We start from the raw sequence: 21,847 nt of genomic DNA, 5'->3' as shown, positions 1-21,847 counted from the left end.
CATTCCTCTTCTGCACATACTGCTCACTGTCATACCCTCCACAGTCCTCTCCTGCGTATATTGTCCACTTTTATACCCCCTGCACTTTTGTCCTGCGCATATTGCCCACTATCAGAGCCTCCACACTTCTCTCATGCTTGCACTACCCCCTAATTTGATTCTTTAGCTTTGTAATGATACCTGTTAATTTTTGCTATTGCATGTAAATACAATCCAACAGATTGGAGTCTATTAGTAACAGAATAGAAATAAGTGGATTAGATAATTAAAAAAAGTAAAGTGTGGTGTATGAAGGAACCAATCAAATATCAGCTTCCATTTGTGTAATAGTGTAATGTAAAAGAAATGGGTTTGGTTTCTTTTATAAACACATCTATTTTCACATATCCAGTGGTTCTTATCAATGATTGCAGACTAATTAGATCCCATACTGAAGTAAAATGCACACAAAAGTTAGGTAAACCAATAAAAAGTTTAATATAATGAATTATATCATCTGATAGTCTGCATTAATGCAGTTATAACAATGCAAATGCAGTCTGGAATACATTAGAAAGTCTATAAATGTGTAAATGTGAATAGAATAGACACCACTTACATTCATTTATACATAAGTATAATTGAAACTGTACAATGATAATGATCCATTAAAGAACATTTTAGTAAACTCTTTTGCTTTGTTGTAGATAGACCATTTTTATCCTGGAGTCTTTTTTTTTTTTGTTGTTGTTTTCAATTAAAGGGCTCATTTACAGCAGACACATTTTTATGTATTTTTGCAAAAAGTAAAAAAATGCATGGACAAATGAAAACACATAATAAAAACAATATTTTCATGGACAAAGGAAGATGTATTTTGTCCGAGAATACTTTGTGCTTGGCTGTGCTGGGTTGCAGTGGGAAAAGTCCTGCACAATATATATTCTGTGCATTGACCTGCATGGTTAAAGTGTATGATCTTCCCATCACCACTTGCTCTGGTCTAACATTTTTGGCAATCCCCTCACTTTTTGTTTCAGTGACAGTGGCCACCAGTACAAACAGAGGAGTAAATCTATCCAGTGGGGATATAGATAGCAACAAATCTTGATTTAGGCCATGGGTGTCTAACCTTTTGGCCTTCCTGGGCCACACTGGAAGAAGAGGAATTGTCTTGGGCCGTACATGACATACACTAACAGTAAGGTAAAGCTGATGAGCAGAAAAAGTCAGGCAGATCACAATTTAACAATCACTGATATAGATCAGGTGCCTATCTGAGTAATAAAGCTTCATTTTTTTGTAATATTTTTTATTATAAAAGTAAAAGAGGCAACATAAAACTAGTGTGATATTTGACACTGTTTTTGATAAACAAACGCATCAATATCGGATTCTATGAATGTGGTAGCAATTCTCAATGAATTCCCATGGAGCTTAGAAATTTTGGTTCTAATTTTGCCCTTCATGTGCTTCATTCTTAAAAATATTTGCTCACAAATATAGGTGCAGCTAAAAACTGATGACGTGGTTAAGGTGCGATTGTGAAGAGCGGGGAGTTTTTTGGGGGATGATACATTTTCTAAAAGTTCACTGTCAAATTTTTCTTTGGCCACGTGTTCGTTAAGTGTACACATATTTTTTTTAAAATAAAATCCCCAAAAATCTAAATTTTTAAGTTTGCGATTTTGTATAGGGTTGCATACATAGTAGTCTTGGGCAGCATTTGGCCCATGGGCTGCGGGTTGGAAAAGTCTTACTTAGGGTCTAATCCGTTCCCACCCAATCCAAAACTTAAAAACAAGTCCCTTCATATAGTGTACATGTTAGAGCCTAACTGATTTTTTAGTTTAAATCAGCTCTAAACATTCCATGTCCAGAAAAACGAAAGGTGTGCACAGTCTAACATTTTGTTTTCTTTAGAAAACAGCCACCTAGTAGAACAGCCTGCCCCCTGCCAGCAGCTGCAGAAGAGAGAGCAGTGCAGAGGTCTGACACATCCCTTGTTGACTAAAGAATCCTCCTGTGCTTGAGTGTGGTGCTTAAGGACTTGATGAACTCTACACGTGACGGGCTTACAGGTATTGATCTAATATGTCTTGCTCAGGACTGTGGGCTCTGCAGAAGAGGACTTGACCCCTGAAACACATAAGTTGTTTTGGACACTATGCGGACTTCCCTTGTGATCAGTTGAGTGCTGTGGACCTGGAAGCAGTCTCATTTGCATTTCCTAGTATGCTTGTGTATGTCACATGTTTGTGAGTACGTCACTTATACAGTATTATTGATTTTAATAAAATTGTGTTGTGGTAATGTGCTAAGTTGATGCACCCTCCCTTTGTTGTTACATCCCTTGCTGAACCAGAGCCAGAGCTCTTCAACCAGCAGGGAGCATGAGTGTTGTTGATTGGAGAGCTCTAGCTCTGACTCAGCAATGGGTTTCAGAGAGTCCACTGCTTCCACATAAAGAGTAAGGGTCCTTCTCTGCAGCTTGCTGGCAGGAAACAGGCTTTTCTACTCAGGCTTTAGCTAGTTTCTAAAGAAAATAAACTGTAAGACCTTGCACACCTTTAATTGTTATTATTATTATTAGAAGTACTTATGTAGCGCCATCAATTTACACAGCGCTTTACATATATATTGTACATTCACATCAGTCCCTAACCCTCAAGGGGTCTACAATCTAAGGTCCCTAACTTATATTCATATACTAGGGCCAATTTAGACAGGAGCCAATTAACCTACTCATTTAGAATGTAGTTAGCTGATTTAAACTAAATGTTCAAATTAAGATAATTACATGGGATCCTTTACAATTGCAGCATGTGGACACATATGGTAATGTGTGTCATTACAAAACACTTTTTTGATCAGTCATAAAGGAATTTTCCATTTTGACAAGAAGCTGCTCATCTTCCCTTTCCAGGTCTGTCCGGGACTTCCCCTTACTTCCGCACATTAGATTTCACATGTAGTGCCACCTACTGGTAAAAGCTAGGGGCGCATTTATAAAGCAGTGAGTGTGACACTCAGCAAACATTCTCTGCAGCTGAATCTTCCAGGTCCATGTGTTTTAAATGACCGTGATTGATTCTCCACCAGGGAATATATTATTACAGTTACTGTTGTATATATACTGCTTTATAAATACACCTTGTGTCACAGTGTACATAGCCATTCTATGTGAATAACTACATTTTAGGGGTCTGTTAATCAATGTTTTCACCCATAATTCATAAAATACAATTATTAATACAAACAATTGAGATAGTTTTACTCTACTACATGGGCATTTTAGGACTAAGCCCTACCAATTGCCACTCCACTGTCCCATGAAACTGCTTTCATTCAGGGCAGCCAATCAGGGGTTAGTGCCGACCCTCCAGTACCGGGCTCATCCCTGCTAATTCAACGGGGGGGGGGGGTACAGAGGCAGAGAGGGAACTCTCAACTTCTGAGCACCCCACTCGGCAGCAAGTTAAAAAACAAAAACTTCCCTGGGCCCCATTTGTTCAGCCAGGGGCAGAAAGAGGACTATTTAATGACTTTTTCGTACAGGCGGAGTAATCTGCGGCATCACAGTTTCTGCTAATTAAATAAAAGACCTAACCTCTTCTATATGAATCCACCAGGACAGGTCGGGACTTTAATCTAATTGTTGGAAAAAGCAGCACTGTAGATTGCTCTACCTGCACCAAAACTCATTAATTAGTCCCTTTTCTGCCCCCCGGTCCCCTGCTGAACAAATGGGGCCTGAGGAAGTCTTTTTTAAGTGCTGCAAACTTGGTTCTTTCAGACTTGTGGTGCCCTCTGAAGAGTGTTCTGCTTTCAGATCACTTTTCAGAGGGCGTTTTATTGCCTCCTCACCACCTGATTTAACTCTGTAATGCCACACAACCACACTGCGATCGCACATGGTTGCGGCCTGGCCCTATTGAACTCAATGTGCAATTTTGAAAGTGGTGTCACGTTCGGCCACCAGGGGATAATTTCTGCCACGCCACAATGCAAAGCATGTGTGAAACCCCATCCACTGCCTTTGCAGCTTTTGCCACATCCTCTGCCAATACAACCTTTTCCTCTGCATTACCCCTCTGAACCCTTGCACTCTGTGCGTTACATACTCCTGACCCTTTTGCTCTAAGTGTTACCCACTCCTGACCCCTACACTCTATGTGTTACCCACTCCTGTGCCCTGAACTATGTACATTGCACACCTGACACCTGCACTCTATGCGTTACCTACCCCTGACCCCTGAGCTATGTACATTATCCATTCATGACCCCTGTACGCTATACATTATCCAGTTCCGACTCCTGAACTCTGTATATTACCCATTCCTGATCCCTGAACTATGTATATTACCCACTCCTGACCCCTGTACTCTATGCATTACCCACTTCTGACCCCTGTACTCTATGCATTACCCACTCCTGACCCCTGTACTCTATGCATTACCCACTCCTGACCCCTGTACTCTATGCATTACCCACTCCTGACCCCTGTACTCTATGCATTACCCACTCCTGACCCCTGTACTCCATACAATACACTATCCTGACACCAGCATTTTGTACATTATATACACCTGATACCTGCACTCTTTATGTTATATACTTCAGACACCCGCACTCTGCATCTTACATACTTTTGACCCCAGTACTTCGTAGATTTAAACATCTCCCACTGTTAGCAGTGGGGGGCGTCAGATAGGCTGTATGGGACCCCATGATTTCTAACAGCAGCCCTGCCTCCATGAATAATAAGGGTACTATCATTTGACAGGGATCTGGCAGTGGTGGAGCTTAATCATGAAGTTAGGGATTGTGAGGATTCTTTAACAAAGTGAACCTTAACCAGAAAGGGCACAGAAGTGGATTTCCCTACTAATAAGGAAAGCATCTAGTGGTGTTTGCTGCTATGTAGATTTTTTTTTTTTAAGTTTAAAATGGAGTCAAAATATACTTAAAGTTGGCACATGTTTGTGTCAACCATTTTGTAAGCTTTGAATGAATTGCCTTGCCTTGCCATGCACGTATCTCTCTGTTGTCAAAAAATCTGTTTTTTAATAGTATTTGTAAAAATGTTTCTATTCTCTGTAATTTCAAGAACGTGATTTTTTTTAGTATATTATTAATTATTACCGTGGTTTCCTTAAAATAAACTTTGTTTTGCCCAAAGTTTTACCAGGTCTATCATACTGCTGATTTTTTTTTCAGCTTCACCAGTTGCCATTTGGCCAGCACTATTTCTGTTTTCCATTGGCTTATACTATAGCTAGATTTAATCAATAAATTAACCAAAAATAAGCTAAAAATGTCTCTAATCAAACAATAAAAAAAAATTCTGTGCAATGTAATAATATAACAAACACAGGAGAAATATAAGTGACAAGAGCCATTTAACTGGCACATTGGTCCCTGATTTGACACATAAAGATATTGTCCATTAGACGATGTTTTTGCTACATAGAGAACCGCTTATTTGCACGCTCTGGACAGTCCAGCGAACGCTTCCTGTGCTGTTCATGCTGCTCGTTCCATTCATCTACAGGATTGTATGTTCCAAGTAATATGGCCACTCTCTCCGACGGTGTCCTCACATATGGGTTCAGAACATAGGAGTATATGAAAGAAGCCGCCACACCTCCTACCAGTGGCCCAACCCAGAAGACCTTAGAGGGGAAAAAAAACAACCAATGTATATCTTGTAATCACATTTCTAATAAAATAACCAGATGACCTACACTAAATTTAATTAGATTGGAACTTTTAGCAGTTGGGATTCTGCCATGTAGGCATGTAGGCATTGAATGCAGCTGTACAATGGCCCTGAGGATCTGTTACCAAGAGGAATTTATGGGACCTCAAATTTTGTGCTGGGGCTTGTGGATTTAATTCCTATGTTTTATTAGTCTTATGCAGTCAGGCTGGCTAAGAAGCAAAATATATGTAAGTTTTTAATTGTATCACTATTATTTTTTGTGTTATTATTATGTATTGTTCTATTACTTCAGTCCTATATTCAGCTACCCTCTTTCTGTGTATGGTATGTATTTATATATGTACATGGGGCAGCCATATTTGTTTATTACAGATGTAGATTTGGCTTCCTGCTATGTAGTTCCACCCAATGGTTGTGCTTTACTGTTTGGACTCACAGTGCAACTATAAAGACTACTCAGCTGACTGAAAACATTGCACTTCTTTATGTAGCTTAGGTCTTGTTTATACCAGTTAAAGTATATCTGCAGCCCAAATTTTTTTCTGTAATTTTGTATGGAGTGGGTAATGGTAAAACACCTATCAGAATGGTTCTTTTGATTTTCTTTCACTTCCTGTCCTATAAACATAATAGAAAGCCAGAGGAAATATTCCTTAAAGTGTTACTAAACCCACAACAGTAAAATCAGTCTGTATATGCAGTAAAGTATGCTTGTTATACTCACTGTGGAACCTAAGGGTTTAATCTTCCGCATTGTGTAAAAAGGATGTTTGATCCTCGCTGCTCTAAACCTCCCCTTCTTCCACAGTCTCCAATCCATCGAATGATAGAACAGGGCCTTAGGGGCACGCTGCACATACTCGGTTTAGTGTGTATTGCTAGAGAGTTTTTTTTTTTCTTTGGAGGGTGCATGTGATCAGCACTCTCCAGACAGAGGGTCAGAGGTTATGCAACCTCATAGGACAATCAGGGGAGAATGAAAACTCCTCCTAGAAGCTTTAACCAGTGCTCTGCTGGACACTGATAAAAGTCACAAGACTGCTCTAACAGCTGATGAGAAAAGGTATTTAGCAGTTTATATTTACTAAAATAATTGCATTTCTGTGTACTGTGGGAGACCAGATATAATGAATGCAGAGTCCTGGGTTTAGTAACACTTAAAGGCCTCATCCTAGGGGCATCTGGCATTTTCTTTCTGCCTCTAATTGCCCCTGCATGTTAGCCATGCACACATAGGCTTTTAGAGGAGTTTAGAGGAAGGAGTGTTTAGAGGCTGAAAAAAAATCCCTCTGCCAGTGAGTCCTGGAACATCGGTGGTTTGGCAGAAAAAAATGCTTGACGCATGTAAACTTGTATAAATGCGTGTTAACGCTAGGAACCTTCAGGAATGCTTGAACGTTAATTCATTTCAATGGCCATAATAAATTATTACTCTGGCCAATTAAATTAAGTAATGCTTAAATGTTTGAAGTGGTTAAACGCTCCTAAGTGTATTTACAAGCATCAAGTGTTTTTTCTGCCAAAATGCCGCTGCCAGTAGGAAAGGTGTCTGGGAGGGATAGAAAAACGTTCAGTGTGCATGAGGACCTATACAGTTGTTACTTGAACAGGTGTTGCTCTTGGAGGATTCCCATCTATTGCTGTCCTGGTGACAATTTTGGATTTCTCTCAACATCACTTCCAGTGACAATGATATTTAGGATGCCTCTTTTGTGGCCATCTATTGCTTTACAGTTAAAAAAAAAACTAATAAAGTAGATTTAAGTAGATTTAAGATTTTTAAATTCAGAGTATATGGGTCATTTTAGAGCTGTTTGAATGCCACATTAGACTGTGACCACCCTTCCATTAGTCATTGACGACAAGAGGGATTATGGATAACAGTAAGATTTTTCATCTCTCCATAAAGAGGGTTAAAAAAAATGGATCGGAATGTTGGCAGCAATGCATATACTGAACATCCTATTGGTAAATTTGATGCAAAGCAACCTTTTTCCGCAGTTAATTGCCTGATAATGTGCATATGTAAAAAGTCCAATGAGAGCTCCAGCACAAAGAATGGAGAGTTCAGTGTCTTTTAAAAATGGTGTTCATTGGCAACAAGAGAACGAAAAACAGCCAATGAGTTTTGGCGGTACGAAAAAAAATTGGGAGCTTTAAAGCACTTTATTAGTTTGTTCTTTGTTGTTCTTCAACCAATAAGCCTGATGATCTTCAGTCATTGTCCACTGTAAGGGCTCTTTCACACGGGTGTTACGTATGTCCGTTTTTCATCTGTCCGTTTACAGATGAAAAACAGACACCCATGTATTTCTATACACTAACAGATGTAAACGGATGATCATCTGTTTACATCCATCAATGTCCGCATCTGTTGACATCTGTTTTTTTGAACAGAAGAAAACCCTATTTTTCTTCCGTAAAAAAATATGGAATGGATGAAGAGCGGATGTAAACAGATGTGAAAAGGATGTACTTGGACATACAATCCTTTTTTGCATTTGCAAAGGATGTAAAAAAACGGATGTAAACTGATGAAAAACTGACGTGAACTGATGAAAAACTGACGTGAACTGATGGAAAACTGACGTGAACTGATGGAAAACTGATGTGAACTGATGGAAAACTGATGTGAACTGATCAGTTTTTTTCTTGGAAAAAACATGACTGCACTGATGATAAAATGGAACGCCCGTGTAAAAGGACCCTAAACCAGAACTCCCATTCATACCCACAAATAGAACTGTGGAATTGTTTTTGTTTTTTCTTTTAAATGTTTTTAATTTTTGCACCGCACCCACCGCCATTCCAGCTTACACCAAAATGAAGTATACCTGGTCCTGCAGCCTCCTGGGATACTTACATTACATCTCTCAGCAGGCAGCAGGATTGGTACACAACGGGAATGGGGGTGGTATTTATCCTTGTATTTTCACTTTTATTTAATTACTTTAAAATAAATTAACATCTTTTTACCGATGTATATGTTTTTGCTATACAACTCTTTGGACTTTAACTAAAAAATATATTTTGAAATTATCTACATATCGCACCCTTGATTGTACTGCTCACTATATACAGCTCGACAAAAGATAATGGTGCTATAAAAATAATAATGCCAACAATACTGACTGTGTGTTGCTTTATTTTATAGAAAATAATTTATTTTATGTCAAGGGGCTCTTTATGTATTCCTACTGATTCTAAAGAAGGCCCTGTTCACACTTTATAGCATCTTGCGATTCTGCTAGCGATTCTGGATTGTGTAAAGATGCAGCCAATTGTTCAATGTGCATTTCAGTGCCATTTCTTGTTAATGGCACCCCAAACGTGATTAGCAGATATACATTTTGCCACATATTTTGTTGCACAATAAATATAATACAAGCGTGCCAAAATGCTCTGTCAAAAAAAACACAACACTCCACGTCTGAAAAGGTGTGGGAGCTTCTTTGGTGCATTTGTCATGTATAGGGCATCTTGTTCATATGAATGGTCCGCCCTATGCACAACGCATGAAAAAGTATGAAAAACACACCAAAAAAAACACAAGTGGGAACGAACGTTCCAGCTAACTAAAGTGTGAATGGGGAATGTGAGAAGTAAAAGAGAAACTAAAAATGAGGTGCAGAAACTCTTAAAGCTAAGATAGATAGATCAACATGGACATTCTAATTTTCTTACCCACTGATTGCGAAAATTTCTCACAATGACAGCTGGAGCGAAGGATCGTGCAGGATTCATTGAGCAGCCAGTGAAATATATCTAGAGTGTTTAAAACATTATTATTATAATGAAATGACTGTTAAACACCTACTCAGAATTTAATGGATAAAACGTACAGTGGACTTCAGGCTCCTGCTTACCCATTGTAACCAATTCTCAAATAGGATATGCTTTCCTTAATCAAGTGGCTCTGGTTATCTTCGCTGTGCAGCCCATCCACCAAGCCCCCTATTTTTGAGGGTATCACTCCATGAGGGTTGTGGGGTGGGCAACTTGGGATAGACCTGGCGGCAGCATATTTCTGCTTTCTTTCTTCCTTTTTTCCCTCCCTTCCCTTCCTTTCCTTCCTTTCCCCTTCCTTCCTTCTCTTCTTTTTTCTGAAAAAAGAACAGTGTGGTACAGGAAAATCACTGGAGCCATTTTTGGGGGGCCATCACCATCTTTTGTGAGCATATCATATTTGGGAGCATATCCTATTTGAGAAATGGCCTTCCCTTACTATCCTTTCACCTTCCTTCCTTCCTCCCTTCTTTCCCTTTCTTTCCCTTTCTTTTTTACATTCCTTGTTTCTTTCCTTTCCCTTTCCCTTCTCTTTTTCCTTTCACTTTCCTTCCTTCTGAAAAAAGAACAACGTGGTACAGGAAAATCACTGGAGACTCATTTTTTTGCGGTCAGCATATCCTATTTGAGAAATGGCCTTCCCTTACTATCCTTTTCCCTTCCTCCCTTCCTACATTCCTTATTTGCCTTCCTTTCCCTTTCTTTTCTTCATTCCTTCTTCCCTTCCTTTCCCTTTCTCTTCTCTTTTTCCAACAGCCGCTTGTATCACTTCCACATTGAAAGACAATAGTCAGCTTTACAGAAGTACATATACTCTCAAATGGTATAGAGGTTGGGAGTGTGTTAAAAAACATGTCTGCAACATGGAACGACGCTGGAACTAAAGTGGATACAATTCTGAATCCCCAGCAAAAGGCTAAGGATTTGGATTTTAATGTCTCCCAATTCTGGCACCCTAAGGCAACTGCCTAAGCAGCCTTATGCTGGTACTGGCCCTGAGTGGCTTGATATCTTACTAGAAAACAAGAAAAGAAAAGGGGCGCACAAGCCTTGCGCATTACCTCAATAAAAACTTTAATCGTAAAAAATAGCAGATCTATACTCACAAATGACAAATGTAAACAGGCATATCATGACTGACAATTGTCCATGGTCTGAAAAGGTGTACGAGTCCCACATGTGAAAAGGACACTTGGAAATGGCTGACACGTTTCGAGAAGTAATCTCTTCATCAGACCCTACTTTTCACTTGTGCAATGGCTCATTGCACAGCTCACGCTGCCCATTGCATTTGCAGCTTCCCTGTACTGTAGCTAGGAGATCGATCTGGCTCTGACTGTCAGCCAAGAACAAGTAGGCGAGGTCTGCCTCAGTCTGAGAATGTATATATATATATATATATATATATATACACACACACATCAGTTTATACGCATCATAAAATAATTTCTAAAAAATTTACATAAAACATTTTCCCTTTAACTGTGTGTGCACCACTTCAGTCCATTGGGAGAGTCAGAATATTTACAGAAGCAGGATCTCAGACTTAAAGGATAAGTTCACCTTTTAAAGAAATAATAAATACACTTGTTTTTGCACGTAAAAAAAATGTGCATTTATTAATTTTTTCTTAGGAGGCTGAAGACCATTGCTCCTGCGACTTTTTGTCACCCTTGGTCAAAAAGTTGCTGTAGAGTCACTTACTGGTAGGATCACCAGGTCCAAAAAAAGGAGCCATATCTAACTGAGGTGAATTCTACCATTTTTTAACATGCATTTGGGTTTACATTGCTACACTAATGTTTAAGTGTTACATAGCAACACATGTATTTTAGTATCACAGAATCTCTTTATTTGTCATGAGTAAAAGTTACATCACTGGTCCCAAATCTTACGCGCTTTAGCGCTGTGTGGGTCTTCGTCATAGCCATGGGCTATGAAGAAGGCCCACACAGGTCTGAAACACAATAGAATTAAACATGTTTCAGCCCTTTGTGGGCCTTAGTAAAAACCATGGGTTATGACAAAGGCCCAAACAGGTCTGCAATGCATTAGGATGAAACACGTAAACTTTGGAACCAGTATTGTAACTTTTATTTGTGACAAATAAAGAGATTCTGTATTCCCAAAGACATGTGCACTCTGTGACACTTATACGCTGGTAGATGGCAATCAGGAACTGTTTGCGAGTGCTGTCTATCTGCACTGAGAGCTGAGGAAACCTTGGGTTTAGCAGCGGCGAGAATACTGTTGTATACAGTACATAGCTACACTATAGCATTGAAATCTAATTGATTTTAGTGGGTGATTGTATGCCCTTACTTAGTGAAATGGTTGTTTAGAAGATTCTCAATCAGAAGACATTTAGTTTATTACTTACTCCAATAAGATGTCCCAGAGTGACAGAAAGGCCGATGGAAATAGACGGAGATCCTACATTATCCGATCGCCGTGCATCAGTAGATGCAAAGATACACAAAACCAGTTGGAAGGTAAGAATCATCTCGACAACAAGACCCAATCCTGGCGTTGTGTTGTTACTGAGCTAAAATAGTCAAATTTAATTTTTGTTAGACGACGTAGTACCCAGCATGCACTGTAATTTAAAACAATACAACAATTAGCTAGAAATATGTTTAGAAATAAGTTCTAAAATCTATGTTACAGGATACTAATATTTAGAGCATATAATTATCCCTTTTGCCACAGTATCATATTGATTTGAGTTGTTGTAGCTATCTACTGTATCTTGTGAACTACTAATTTGTATTGTAATTAGTGAACTTATTGTATGTAATTTGTGAACTTACTTCCATAATAAAACTCAACTACCAGCCAAAATTTTCAAGTGAACAGAGTGGAAAGGGTTATAAACTCTGTTACCACCCTATGGGAGAGCCTTCATCTGTGTTCCACTGTGATCTCTCCATTAGTGTCAATCACAGCAATAAAACAATGTTGTGTAGCAACATATGGAAGGTTTAGAATTACAACCTCTGTCAGATTTTTTTTTTTTAATTGTTGCCTGTGTCCAGGGGCGCACTGACCATTTGAAAACTCGGGCACTGCCCAAGGGCCCGGGGTAAGTAGGGGGCCCCATGAGATGCCCCTGGTACCTTTTTCATAGGCTTGTTTGAGTGTGGGCAAGGACACAGGGGCCCCATGATACCGTATTGCCCAGGGCCCCATGAGTTGTCAGTCCGCCCCTGCCTGTGTCCCTATATCCCTAATGGAAATACTCCTCTCTAGACTACTCTGTATTCCTTTTTTAGTTACTAGGACAAGAAGGGAGCAGAAAACCACTCCAATAGTGCCAAAAGCAATAAAACACAATTATTTGGTAGCACTTGTGGAAGGGTTTTCAAGCCCTCGTAATAATAGTATGTGCTGCAAGCAAAATATTCATGATTACTGCACGATATAGAGGTGGAAGTTTACCAATCCATAAATGTAAGATTGCCAAAACAAGATTGGGGGGGAGGTCATGGTAGCTTTAAAGAAGTCTCTATAGAACCAACGTTTGTGTTTTTGTTTATACATATTTCTTTTCAGGTATTTTTCTTTTACCTTTTTTTGCGTCTTGGATTTTGTGGTTTAATCCCATTACTTGTAAAATTATTATGAAAAAAACGTTTAAATTATTTAGGAAATAAAAACAGAAAGAAGCCTCATTTCCATTTTTATTCATGGATTCTGCTGCTCAGGGGTGCAAAGTACATGTAGTACTCTGTCCTATTTTCTATTTGCTGCCTAAGGCTAGCTGTGAGGTCAGAGAGGACACCCCTCCACCCTACACTGTCATCCGACAACACAGCTAGCAAAGGGATGGCTACTTTGACAGATGACACATTTTTCTGTATCTAAGCACTTGCTTGCTTGTCTGGAACATTTTAGCTGACAAGCCCCTCTTCAATGTGAGATGTTTGCCTTGAGCAAGTGCTTGGAGATGGAGAAAAGTGTAGTCATCTCCTTGTTAGCTGCGTTACTGGGCAGGGAGGGGTGCCCTGTCCAACTTCACAGCTAGTCTTAGACAGTATATAGAAAGATGGAGCAAAGTACTACATATACTTTGTCCCTGGGGAGCAGAATACATACATAAAAATGGAAGTGAGACCTCTTTTTTAAAGCTACCATGAGCAAAAGGACCAATGGTCAAAACATTTTAACTTTAGGATAAAGTGGTAGAGAACTTCTGTCTGGTTATAACACAGTATCAAAAACCGACGTGAGACATTTTCTCTATTATATTTATAGAAGAGAGTAATTAACATTTTAACAACAGCGTAGAAGCTTGTATATACATGTTTTTTTCTGATTGCATGTCCTTCCTCTCAAAAGTGCTCAGTGCTGTATGATTCTTCTTCTGACAATCACAATTAAGACTCTCTATGCTCCACACAAGATTGATCCTCCACCACCACACCAGAGAACTCACCAGATTTGCCCTAACATCCACTGGTCATTAAACATTTTTTTATCCCCCAGGGATTACACCATCCAGGACCACTTCCACTCCTTTGCCAGTTATCTCATACCATAGGTATCATAGAGAAGAAACAAAAAGGACTCTATAGTGTAAAACCATTTATTAAAACTTGCCCATTAAAATAACAGAAATGCTCACTCACATTGTAGGGTACACATGCCCTGCGGTATTAACAGCATGTTTTCTCTTGGGAACCGACTCCACTATCTGCTGTAGGAGCTCAGCTCCTGATTACAGATCTGTACTGTGCTGGATGATGCCACTTCTGTATCTCCACTCCAACACGTTTCGTCAGGATGATGAAATGCATCAGACTGGAGCTACAGGAAGTGACATCACCCCATGCAGTGATCCCAGAAGTGATGTGGTAAATCCTGAAACATTGCAGCATACCATAACACGTGGTAGTACATTAATGTGCGTTATAGCGCGCTGACACACGTTTGTTGGAGCTGCATTTCCTTAGTGCATCTTGGTGCTATTCTAAATCAACTAGTAGTGTGTTTCTTCCTTTATACCCTCACAGTCATACACATTCTAGTGCAAGATATAGTACATCTGCTGCCTTTTAAACTAGCAGTATGTTTTTGCCTGGTGGGAGGAAACCAAAAACCTAGAGAGAAACCCAAGTTCACATATGAAGAGTGTACAAACGCCATACAGATTATGACTCTATAGCAGGGGCGGACTGACAACTCATGGGGCCCCTGGGCAATAGGGGATCATGGGGCCCGTGTCCTTGCCCAAAATCAAAAAAGCCTATGAAAAGGTACCAGGGGCATCTCATGGGGCCCCCTACTGAATGTTGTTCATGTAAAGTTTTACAATTCTACAGCCCCATTCGATCAAGGAGGACAAGGATTTAAGTGCTAATTCTTAATAACAGTAACCCATACCAATTTATAAGAAGTAATTTTATACTGGTCTGTGTTTAGCAGAGTGAATTCTGGTTGCACTCTGCTCCATGTACTTTTGAAGTTATATGTGTACCCATGGGTAGCATTGTATCCTAGTCACATAGTGTGCTTCCTGTTTAGTAGTACTGCACAATGAGTGTGCTTTACTGTACTTGTTGTCTAACTACAAGTGAAGTTAATTGACAACAGGAGTCAAGGCTTTTCACTTATGAAGTGTTCACATCAACCAATTAACCAACCAACCAACTAACTAATCATGTGCCAGCAACAATCCTGTTTTCTAAATATCCAGTGGACGTGATTAGATAGCCAAAGTGAACATGGGTTCACCGTTTTTCCTAAATAAACAAGCCCTTATGTGTCATGCTCAGACCCATAATATATAGTAAACATCAAATATCAAAGCAACATGTCCTGTAATTGTTTTAAACTCAGCAGCCAATAAAGTATATGTAAAGCCATTGGGGTTATTTCCTTTCCTTTTCTGCCCCAGAGATGCAACTTTATCCAAAACAAAACAAAAGTTTTAGTTACAAACACTTTAAACAAGGATGCTGACTATCCTCTCTGAAAACCATACAGTCAGTAAATGGAGAACCACCAAAGTTAAATATGACCCCCCTCCCCCCATTAAAATTTAGTACATCCAGTGTGAAATGCTTTGCTGTAAACTTTGCAAAGATCATTTCAATGGCTGCGGAGAAACACATATAAACACTGATAGGACCTGTGTACATGGGCATTGTTTTCCAATGTTTTATGTGCTTCACAGGCAGGTAAACAGTTTCTGAATAACTTCAATAAAATAGTGTAGATGACAGTTCAGAGGCTGTATGTGACCAACAATCTCCTTTAGATTTGACAAAACCATGTATTCCATGCACAAACCTAAACTTTCGATTCAAATAGTATCAAGTCAAGCAATCCCCTGCACTGCAAAGTTGATGTACATGTAAAGGAGGATGTACAATCATATGGTTTAGGGTATGGTCAGTATAAGGAAGCAGCAGATCCTATTGAGGTGTATTTGGATTGTAAGCAAAGCAGATTAAAGATAGTTATTCCTTGTCAAATGCTTCCTTTTGCTTTATTTGCGTGCATTTTAACAGTGATGAGTTTGCCAAGAATGCCCATCTACATGTGCTCTTAATCCTAAAATAATTTTAAAAAGATATCTATTTACAGTTTTATTGTGATGCATTGTTTGATAAAATGTTACATAAACAGCATATCAGATTTCTTAGGAATGACAGGTATGATATTCAAATATCTAAACCAGCCATTCTCAATCAGGGTTCCATGGAGCCCTATGTTTCCTCTAGAGGTTGCTAGGGGTTCCTTGAGTTGTGACGGACAGACCTCCCTTTTGATGGTGCCCTCACAGTTCTGGGTTCAGTGCCTGTTTCATGAACTTTTTAACTGTAAGGGTGACATTCTGACCACCACTGTAAGGAAGAACATTGTTCTCCTTAGCCACCAATGAAAGAGGCATTTTTTCCACTGATGAAAGAGGCATTTTTTCCACTGACCACCAATTATTTGTTTTTTTGCAAGCGTTTCCCTGAGACCTTAAAATTATTTCAAGAGTTGCTCTGTGGTAAAAAAGTTAAGAAAGGCTGATCTAAACACTCAGAAAAGACATGTTGAAGATTTTATGATGCTGTACCTCTTGGTAAATATATATAATGTACTGTACTGACCATTATGGTGGCCATACTTGCCTTGATAAATGATTGATTTCTCTTCCCAAAATGATCTCTTCTGATAGGAATAATCAGTCTATAGTTGACAACCCATTTGATCAATATGTCACACATGGGGAAGTAAATTTTAACAGATAGCTAAGATACAATCATAACCTGTTATTGATTTCCACCATGTAATCTCATGATCTGATCAATCAACAAAGTTTCTCAATGCTGCTTAATTGATGCAAAATGATCACTAATATTGCACCTTGGTCAACCAACTCTGTTTGATCAAATCTGATCTAAATTAAGTCTAAACTGATCCGAAGGAAAATTATGACTATTTGATCATTTGCGGATTCTATTGTTTTGATCCAACTGGACATCAATCAGGTAAGAAATTGAACCGTGTGTGGATTTTATTATGCACAGAAGAAGAGAATGTTGTGGCTTCAAACCTGAGTTCTCTTCCTCATCTATAGTACATAGGATTATCTGAACCTGAAGACATATGGAATGATGTCAAATGTACAGTAATTCAGCCACAAGACTGGTGAAGGTTTAATGAAACAGTGATTGGATAAAGTACACACTCTATTATTATATTTAATTAGATTGTAAAATGCATGTTCTGATCGTACAGTGAAGCACAAGTTTCTCAGGGCTACGTAGAGGAATTTTTTTTAGTAGCTTTATGCGTTTAGTTATATCACAATTTGTCTGCTGTAATGTTTTTTTAATGCTGTCCTTTGTATGGACAAACTACTGTCATAATTATGTTTTTTTCCAGTCTATGAACTGAGCTAACATTGAAAGCATTGAGCTGTATCTTATGCCTTCAGACAGCTGGAAAATTTTAGTGAGAACCATACCTTCTTTTTTATATTCAAAAGTAGAGGTAAAAAAATTATATATCAGTAACATATAGAAACATACAAAATTACAGAAGATAAAGACTAAGTGGTCCACTGAGTCTACTCCAGTTTTTTTTGTTAATTTATTCGCTTTTTTGTCTAAGTATAGATCTATGTTTGTCCCAAGCATGTTCAAACTCAATCACTGCTACTTCTACTAGACGTTTAATTCAAGAATCACATTTTCTTTCTGTAAAATACTTTCTAAGGTTAGTTTTGAACTTTCCTCCTACTAGTTTGAGGTCATGTCTCAGTGTTCCTGTTCCTATTCACACCCTTAGTGTTTTTAAAGATTTCAATCCTGTCTCCACCTTCCCTTATCTCCGCAGGACTGTACAGTACATACTGTATTAAGGTCATGAAGTCACTCCTAATATGATTTAACCGTCAGACATTTCACCATTTTGGTGACCCATCTCCACACTCCTTCTGTCTTATCAATATTTTTTTGTAAGTGATGTCTCCAGAACTGGACACAGTATTCTAAATGAGGTCTAACTAAAGATCTATATAGAGTATTCAGGACATCGCTCCTCCTGCTGTTGACCCCTCTAGTGGTTATTAAAGATCTATATCGGGGAATCAGGACCTCCTTCTGACTGCTGGTAATCCCTTTAGTGATATACTGTAACTAAAGAGCTATATAAGGAAATTAGGACCTCCTTCCTCCAGCTGGCGATCCCTCTAGTGATAGCTAAAGATTTATATATAGGTATCAGGACCTTTTTCATTCTGCTGATGATTCCTCAAGTGGTAACGTAAGACTTACATAGAGGAATCAGGACCTCTTTCTCTTGCTGGTGAACCCTTTAGTGATATCTAAAGGTCTACATAGCGGAATCAGAACCTCCTTCTTCCTGCTGGCGATCCTTCTAGTTATACCTAAAAATTTAAATTGGGGAATCAGGACCTCCTTCCTCCTGCTTGTGACCCCTATAGTGATAACTAAAGATCTATATAGAGGAATCAGGACCTCTTTCCTCTTGCTGGTGACCCCTTTAGTGTTAAGACGTACATAGAGTAATCAGGGTTTCCTTCTTCCTGCTGCTGATCCTTCTATTTATAACTAAAAGTCTAAATAGGGGAATCAGGACCTCCTTCCTCCTACTGGTGATCATTTTAGTGATAACTAAAAATCTATTTAAAGGAATCAGGACCGTCTTCCTCCTACTGGTGATCCTTCTAGTGATAACTAAAAATCTATATAAAGGAATCAGGACCGTCTTCCTCTTGCTGGTGACCCCTCTAGAGATAACTAAAGATCTATATGGAGGAATTAGGACCTCCTTCCTCTTGCAGGTGGCCCCTCTAGTGATAACTAACAATCTACTGAGAGTAATCAGGACCTCCTTCCTGCCATTGGTGATCACTCTAGTGAAAACTAAAAATCTAAATAGGGGAATCAGGGCCACTCTTTGTCCCTCCTGTGGTAACTAAAGATTTATCTAGGAGAATCAGAACCTCCTTCCTCCTGCTGGTTATTCCTCCTCTGATAACTAACGATTCATATAGTGGAGTCAGGACCTCCTTCCTCCAACTGGTGATCCCTCTAGTGATAGCTAAAGATCTATATGGAGGAATCAGGACCTCCTTCCTCTAGCTGTTGACCCCACTAGTACTAACTAAAGATTTACTGTATGTAGAGGAATCCATCTTCCTCCTGCTGATGATCCCTTCTATGATTTTATGCATAACATTGTGATTTCTAGCATTGTCCTCATTACTATATGATTTACTAAATTACTTTAAACTTGGGATAAATAATACAGTATGATTTAATAAGATTAAATTGTGTACCATTCAAATCTGCTTCTATTCTCAATATTTGGAACCAATAAGTATAGTCAAAGGAACAGGTGGTGAGTTATTTAACTTCTTATCAAGTATTGAAGCACACCTGTCACAGGGAAGAAACAGAGGCTACTATTGCTGTCTTCTCCTTCTAAAAAAGGTAGTTGCCTGGCCATCATATCAAAACTTTGACCCTTTCACTGCTGCTGACATAAGTCATATGTTGGAGACAGCACCGACCTGTAAAGAGACTCCTAGCCACTACCACTGCTTGGAGTTTTTTTACATTTTCTCTGCAGAATGTCTGCTTTTTAGTAGAAGTGACTCTAGCAGGTGTGAAGCCGCTCAATCTCTTTTACAGCCTTTGGTAGTTTCTGTCCCCATTCCTTACCCCTCCACCATGTGTCCCATGTGTTCCAGACTTATATGTTTCTTCTATGTGCCTAGGACGATCATGGAAGGGATGCTGATCATCCCTCTGAAGGATCACATTGGAAATGGTCTGCTCTGATAACTTCCAGGTTCAGTGTTGTCATTCCATAGATTCCGTAGCCGGGAAAGAAGTTAAAAAAGCATGATATGTGCTCTGTTAGCTTCAAGGGAGTGCAGAAGTGATAGATAGCTAATATATTCTTAAAGAGAACCTGTCACTTGCACTATGCTATCAAATAGGGGGCTTATCTGCCCCTTTCTGATATTGTATAAGAAATATGTTTAAAGGATAAAATGAATAAGCCCCCCTAACCCCCCCCCCATATAAACATAAACGCATGCATTGGGTTTGTCTGCTAATGAACATGACAACTGTGCCATACAGATTAGTTAAGGCTGTGTACACCAAAGTGAGAGCAGTAATTCTGGGGCCATCATTCACTGTTAACATATTTTATATCTATTTACTGCATCTGTTTCATATCTAATGACTGCATCTTTGTTATTGAACTTAAAATGGTTATTATATTATGTTTATATACGCTAGAATTATTTTGAGTGTATTTTTTCTAAAGATATGGGTTTGATAATCAGTTGAAGTAATAATAATAATTTTTTTTTTATTTTAATAAAAATTATTTTTATTCTATAGGGTCTCTGGTTTTGGGAAATGATCATGTTTTGGAGGTTTTGAGTTATCTTCAGGCATAAAATATACATTTTCAAATGTGCCCAAAAATTGTCCTTGGCAGAAAGAGGGTTAAACCTTTCTTGAGCCATTGAAAATAAATTATTACAATGATAAGGAAATGTAACTTTTGTCTGCATGTGTGTTCCAGATCTGTGACTCAGACGTAACAACGAGACAGGTAACTATCACTTGCAGAAGGAGGTCCGCGCTGGCAGCCCCCATATTTTTCTCATGCTGGGTGTGCCTTAAATACATGGGGTGGCATGACTGTAATCGTAGAGTTAAATGAATGTTTCACTAGACTAGGAACAAGCTAACAAACATTTTTTACATTTTAGTAATAATAATTTCTAGTTTAAATAGTTTTTAAAGTGTACAGATTTGTCTTTTTTATTGGAACAAATATTGTGCATAATACATCTTTACAATATAAGATTAAAAACCTAGTAATTTTGTGACATAGGCTACAAAGATCAAAGGTCATATATAATCCTTAAATTGTACATAGTAAGACAGTTGCTGGTCATCTGTACAGTAATTACATTTGGTTTATTATTATACTTACAGCATTGATGGCAAGGTTCCCTCGGACAGTTGGTGGAACAACCCCCCACAGTATACCAGCCCCAGCTATTCCCCCCAAAATCTGGGCAATGATGTAAAATGCAGCCCTCCAGATAGAGATTTGAGATCCAACAAAAAAGGCAAAGGTAACAGCTGGATTTATATTTGCTCCACTAATAGGTCCCATCGTTTGGACAACGCTTGCTATCACCAAACCAAAGGCCAGAGAAATCTGGAGCACCGTTGGCAGGGCAGCAGGCCATTTCAGGGCAGATCCAAGTCCAAAGAACACAAAGATCATTGTACCCAAAAATTCAGCAAATACAGCCCGGTAAAAGGCCCATGAACACAGTTCTCTCATTTTGCAGTTTGACATCATTTAGTCCTCTCATATAGTCCTCTTTATGTATTTCTCAGAGTAGTGTAAGCTTGCACATACATTTGACAGCTTATATATCTGTAAGGCGTTGAGGTGACAAGTTGAACAAGAGGTGGAGAAGACTGAAGGTTCCACCCCTTGTTCTACATGCTAAAAACAGTTCAGCCTAACAGAATGTAATACCTCCCCCTGTGTCACCTAAAAGCGATTCACATTTTTTTCATGCACGATGCATAATTAAATAGATTTATGTAACATCTGAGATTGAAATGACAATCATATCTATTTCATAAGCTCCTTTTGTCTTTCTTGTATTCTGTCAACCTTCCAATGAAAGATTTCTCAATCATTGCATTTCTTTCTTGGCAAATCCTCTATCCGCTGGCTTGTTCACTTACACTGAATGAAAAAACTGGCAAATTGTCTTAATCATGTTATGTGCCAGCTGTGTAAAAACCTGTGTCAGCATTAATTTAATATGGAGGCTGTTGTGTA

At 38.8% G+C, this 21,847-nt stretch overlaps 1 protein-coding gene across 1 annotated transcript; it reads right to left on the bottom strand.

Annotated features, from left to right (window-relative positions):
* Nucleotides 1–453: 453 nt before the first annotated feature.
* On the bottom strand, nucleotides 454–21,358 carry LOC149454651 (aquaporin-5-like). The gene is made up of 4 exons (XM_089687310.1): nucleotides 20,975–21,358; nucleotides 11,871–12,035; nucleotides 9,389–9,469; nucleotides 454–5,654 (listed from the first exon to the last, which is right to left on the bottom strand). The coding sequence occupies exons 1-4, from the start codon at nucleotides 21,350–21,352 to the stop codon at nucleotides 5,445–5,447; spliced, it is 834 nt and encodes a 277-aa protein (XP_089543436.1). The 5' UTR covers nucleotides 21,353–21,358; the 3' UTR covers nucleotides 454–5,444.
* Between the last annotated feature and the right edge of the window lie 489 nt (nucleotides 21,359–21,847).

The sequence above is a fragment of the Staurois parvus genome, unplaced genomic scaffold, assembly GCF_062004578.1.
Source record: "Staurois parvus isolate SC_StPar_1 unplaced genomic scaffold, SC_StPar_1.0 ptg000422l, whole genome shotgun sequence".
In the NCBI taxonomy this organism is placed as follows: Eukaryota; Metazoa; Chordata; class Amphibia; order Anura; family Ranidae; genus Staurois; species Staurois parvus.
The sequence above is the reverse complement of the archived record's forward strand: the minus strand, read 5'-3'. Positions and strand labels throughout refer to the sequence as shown.

What these genes read in the sequence shown, in the direction of transcription:
- LOC149454651 (XM_089687310.1), bottom strand. Translation starts at nt 21,352, where the DNA reads ATGATGTCAAACTGCAAAATGAGAGAACTGTGTTCATGGGCCTTTTAC. An exon ending in GGAACCTTGCCATCAATGCT is followed by an intron (nt 12,036 to 20,974) that starts GTAAGTATAATA and finishes TGACTATTTTAG; the next exon opens with CTCAGTAACAACACAACGCC. An exon ending in GAAATTTTCGCAATCAGTGG is followed by an intron (nt 5,655 to 9,388) that starts GTAAGAAAATTA and finishes TTCCCCTCTAAG; the next exon opens with GTCTTCTGGGTTGGGCCACT.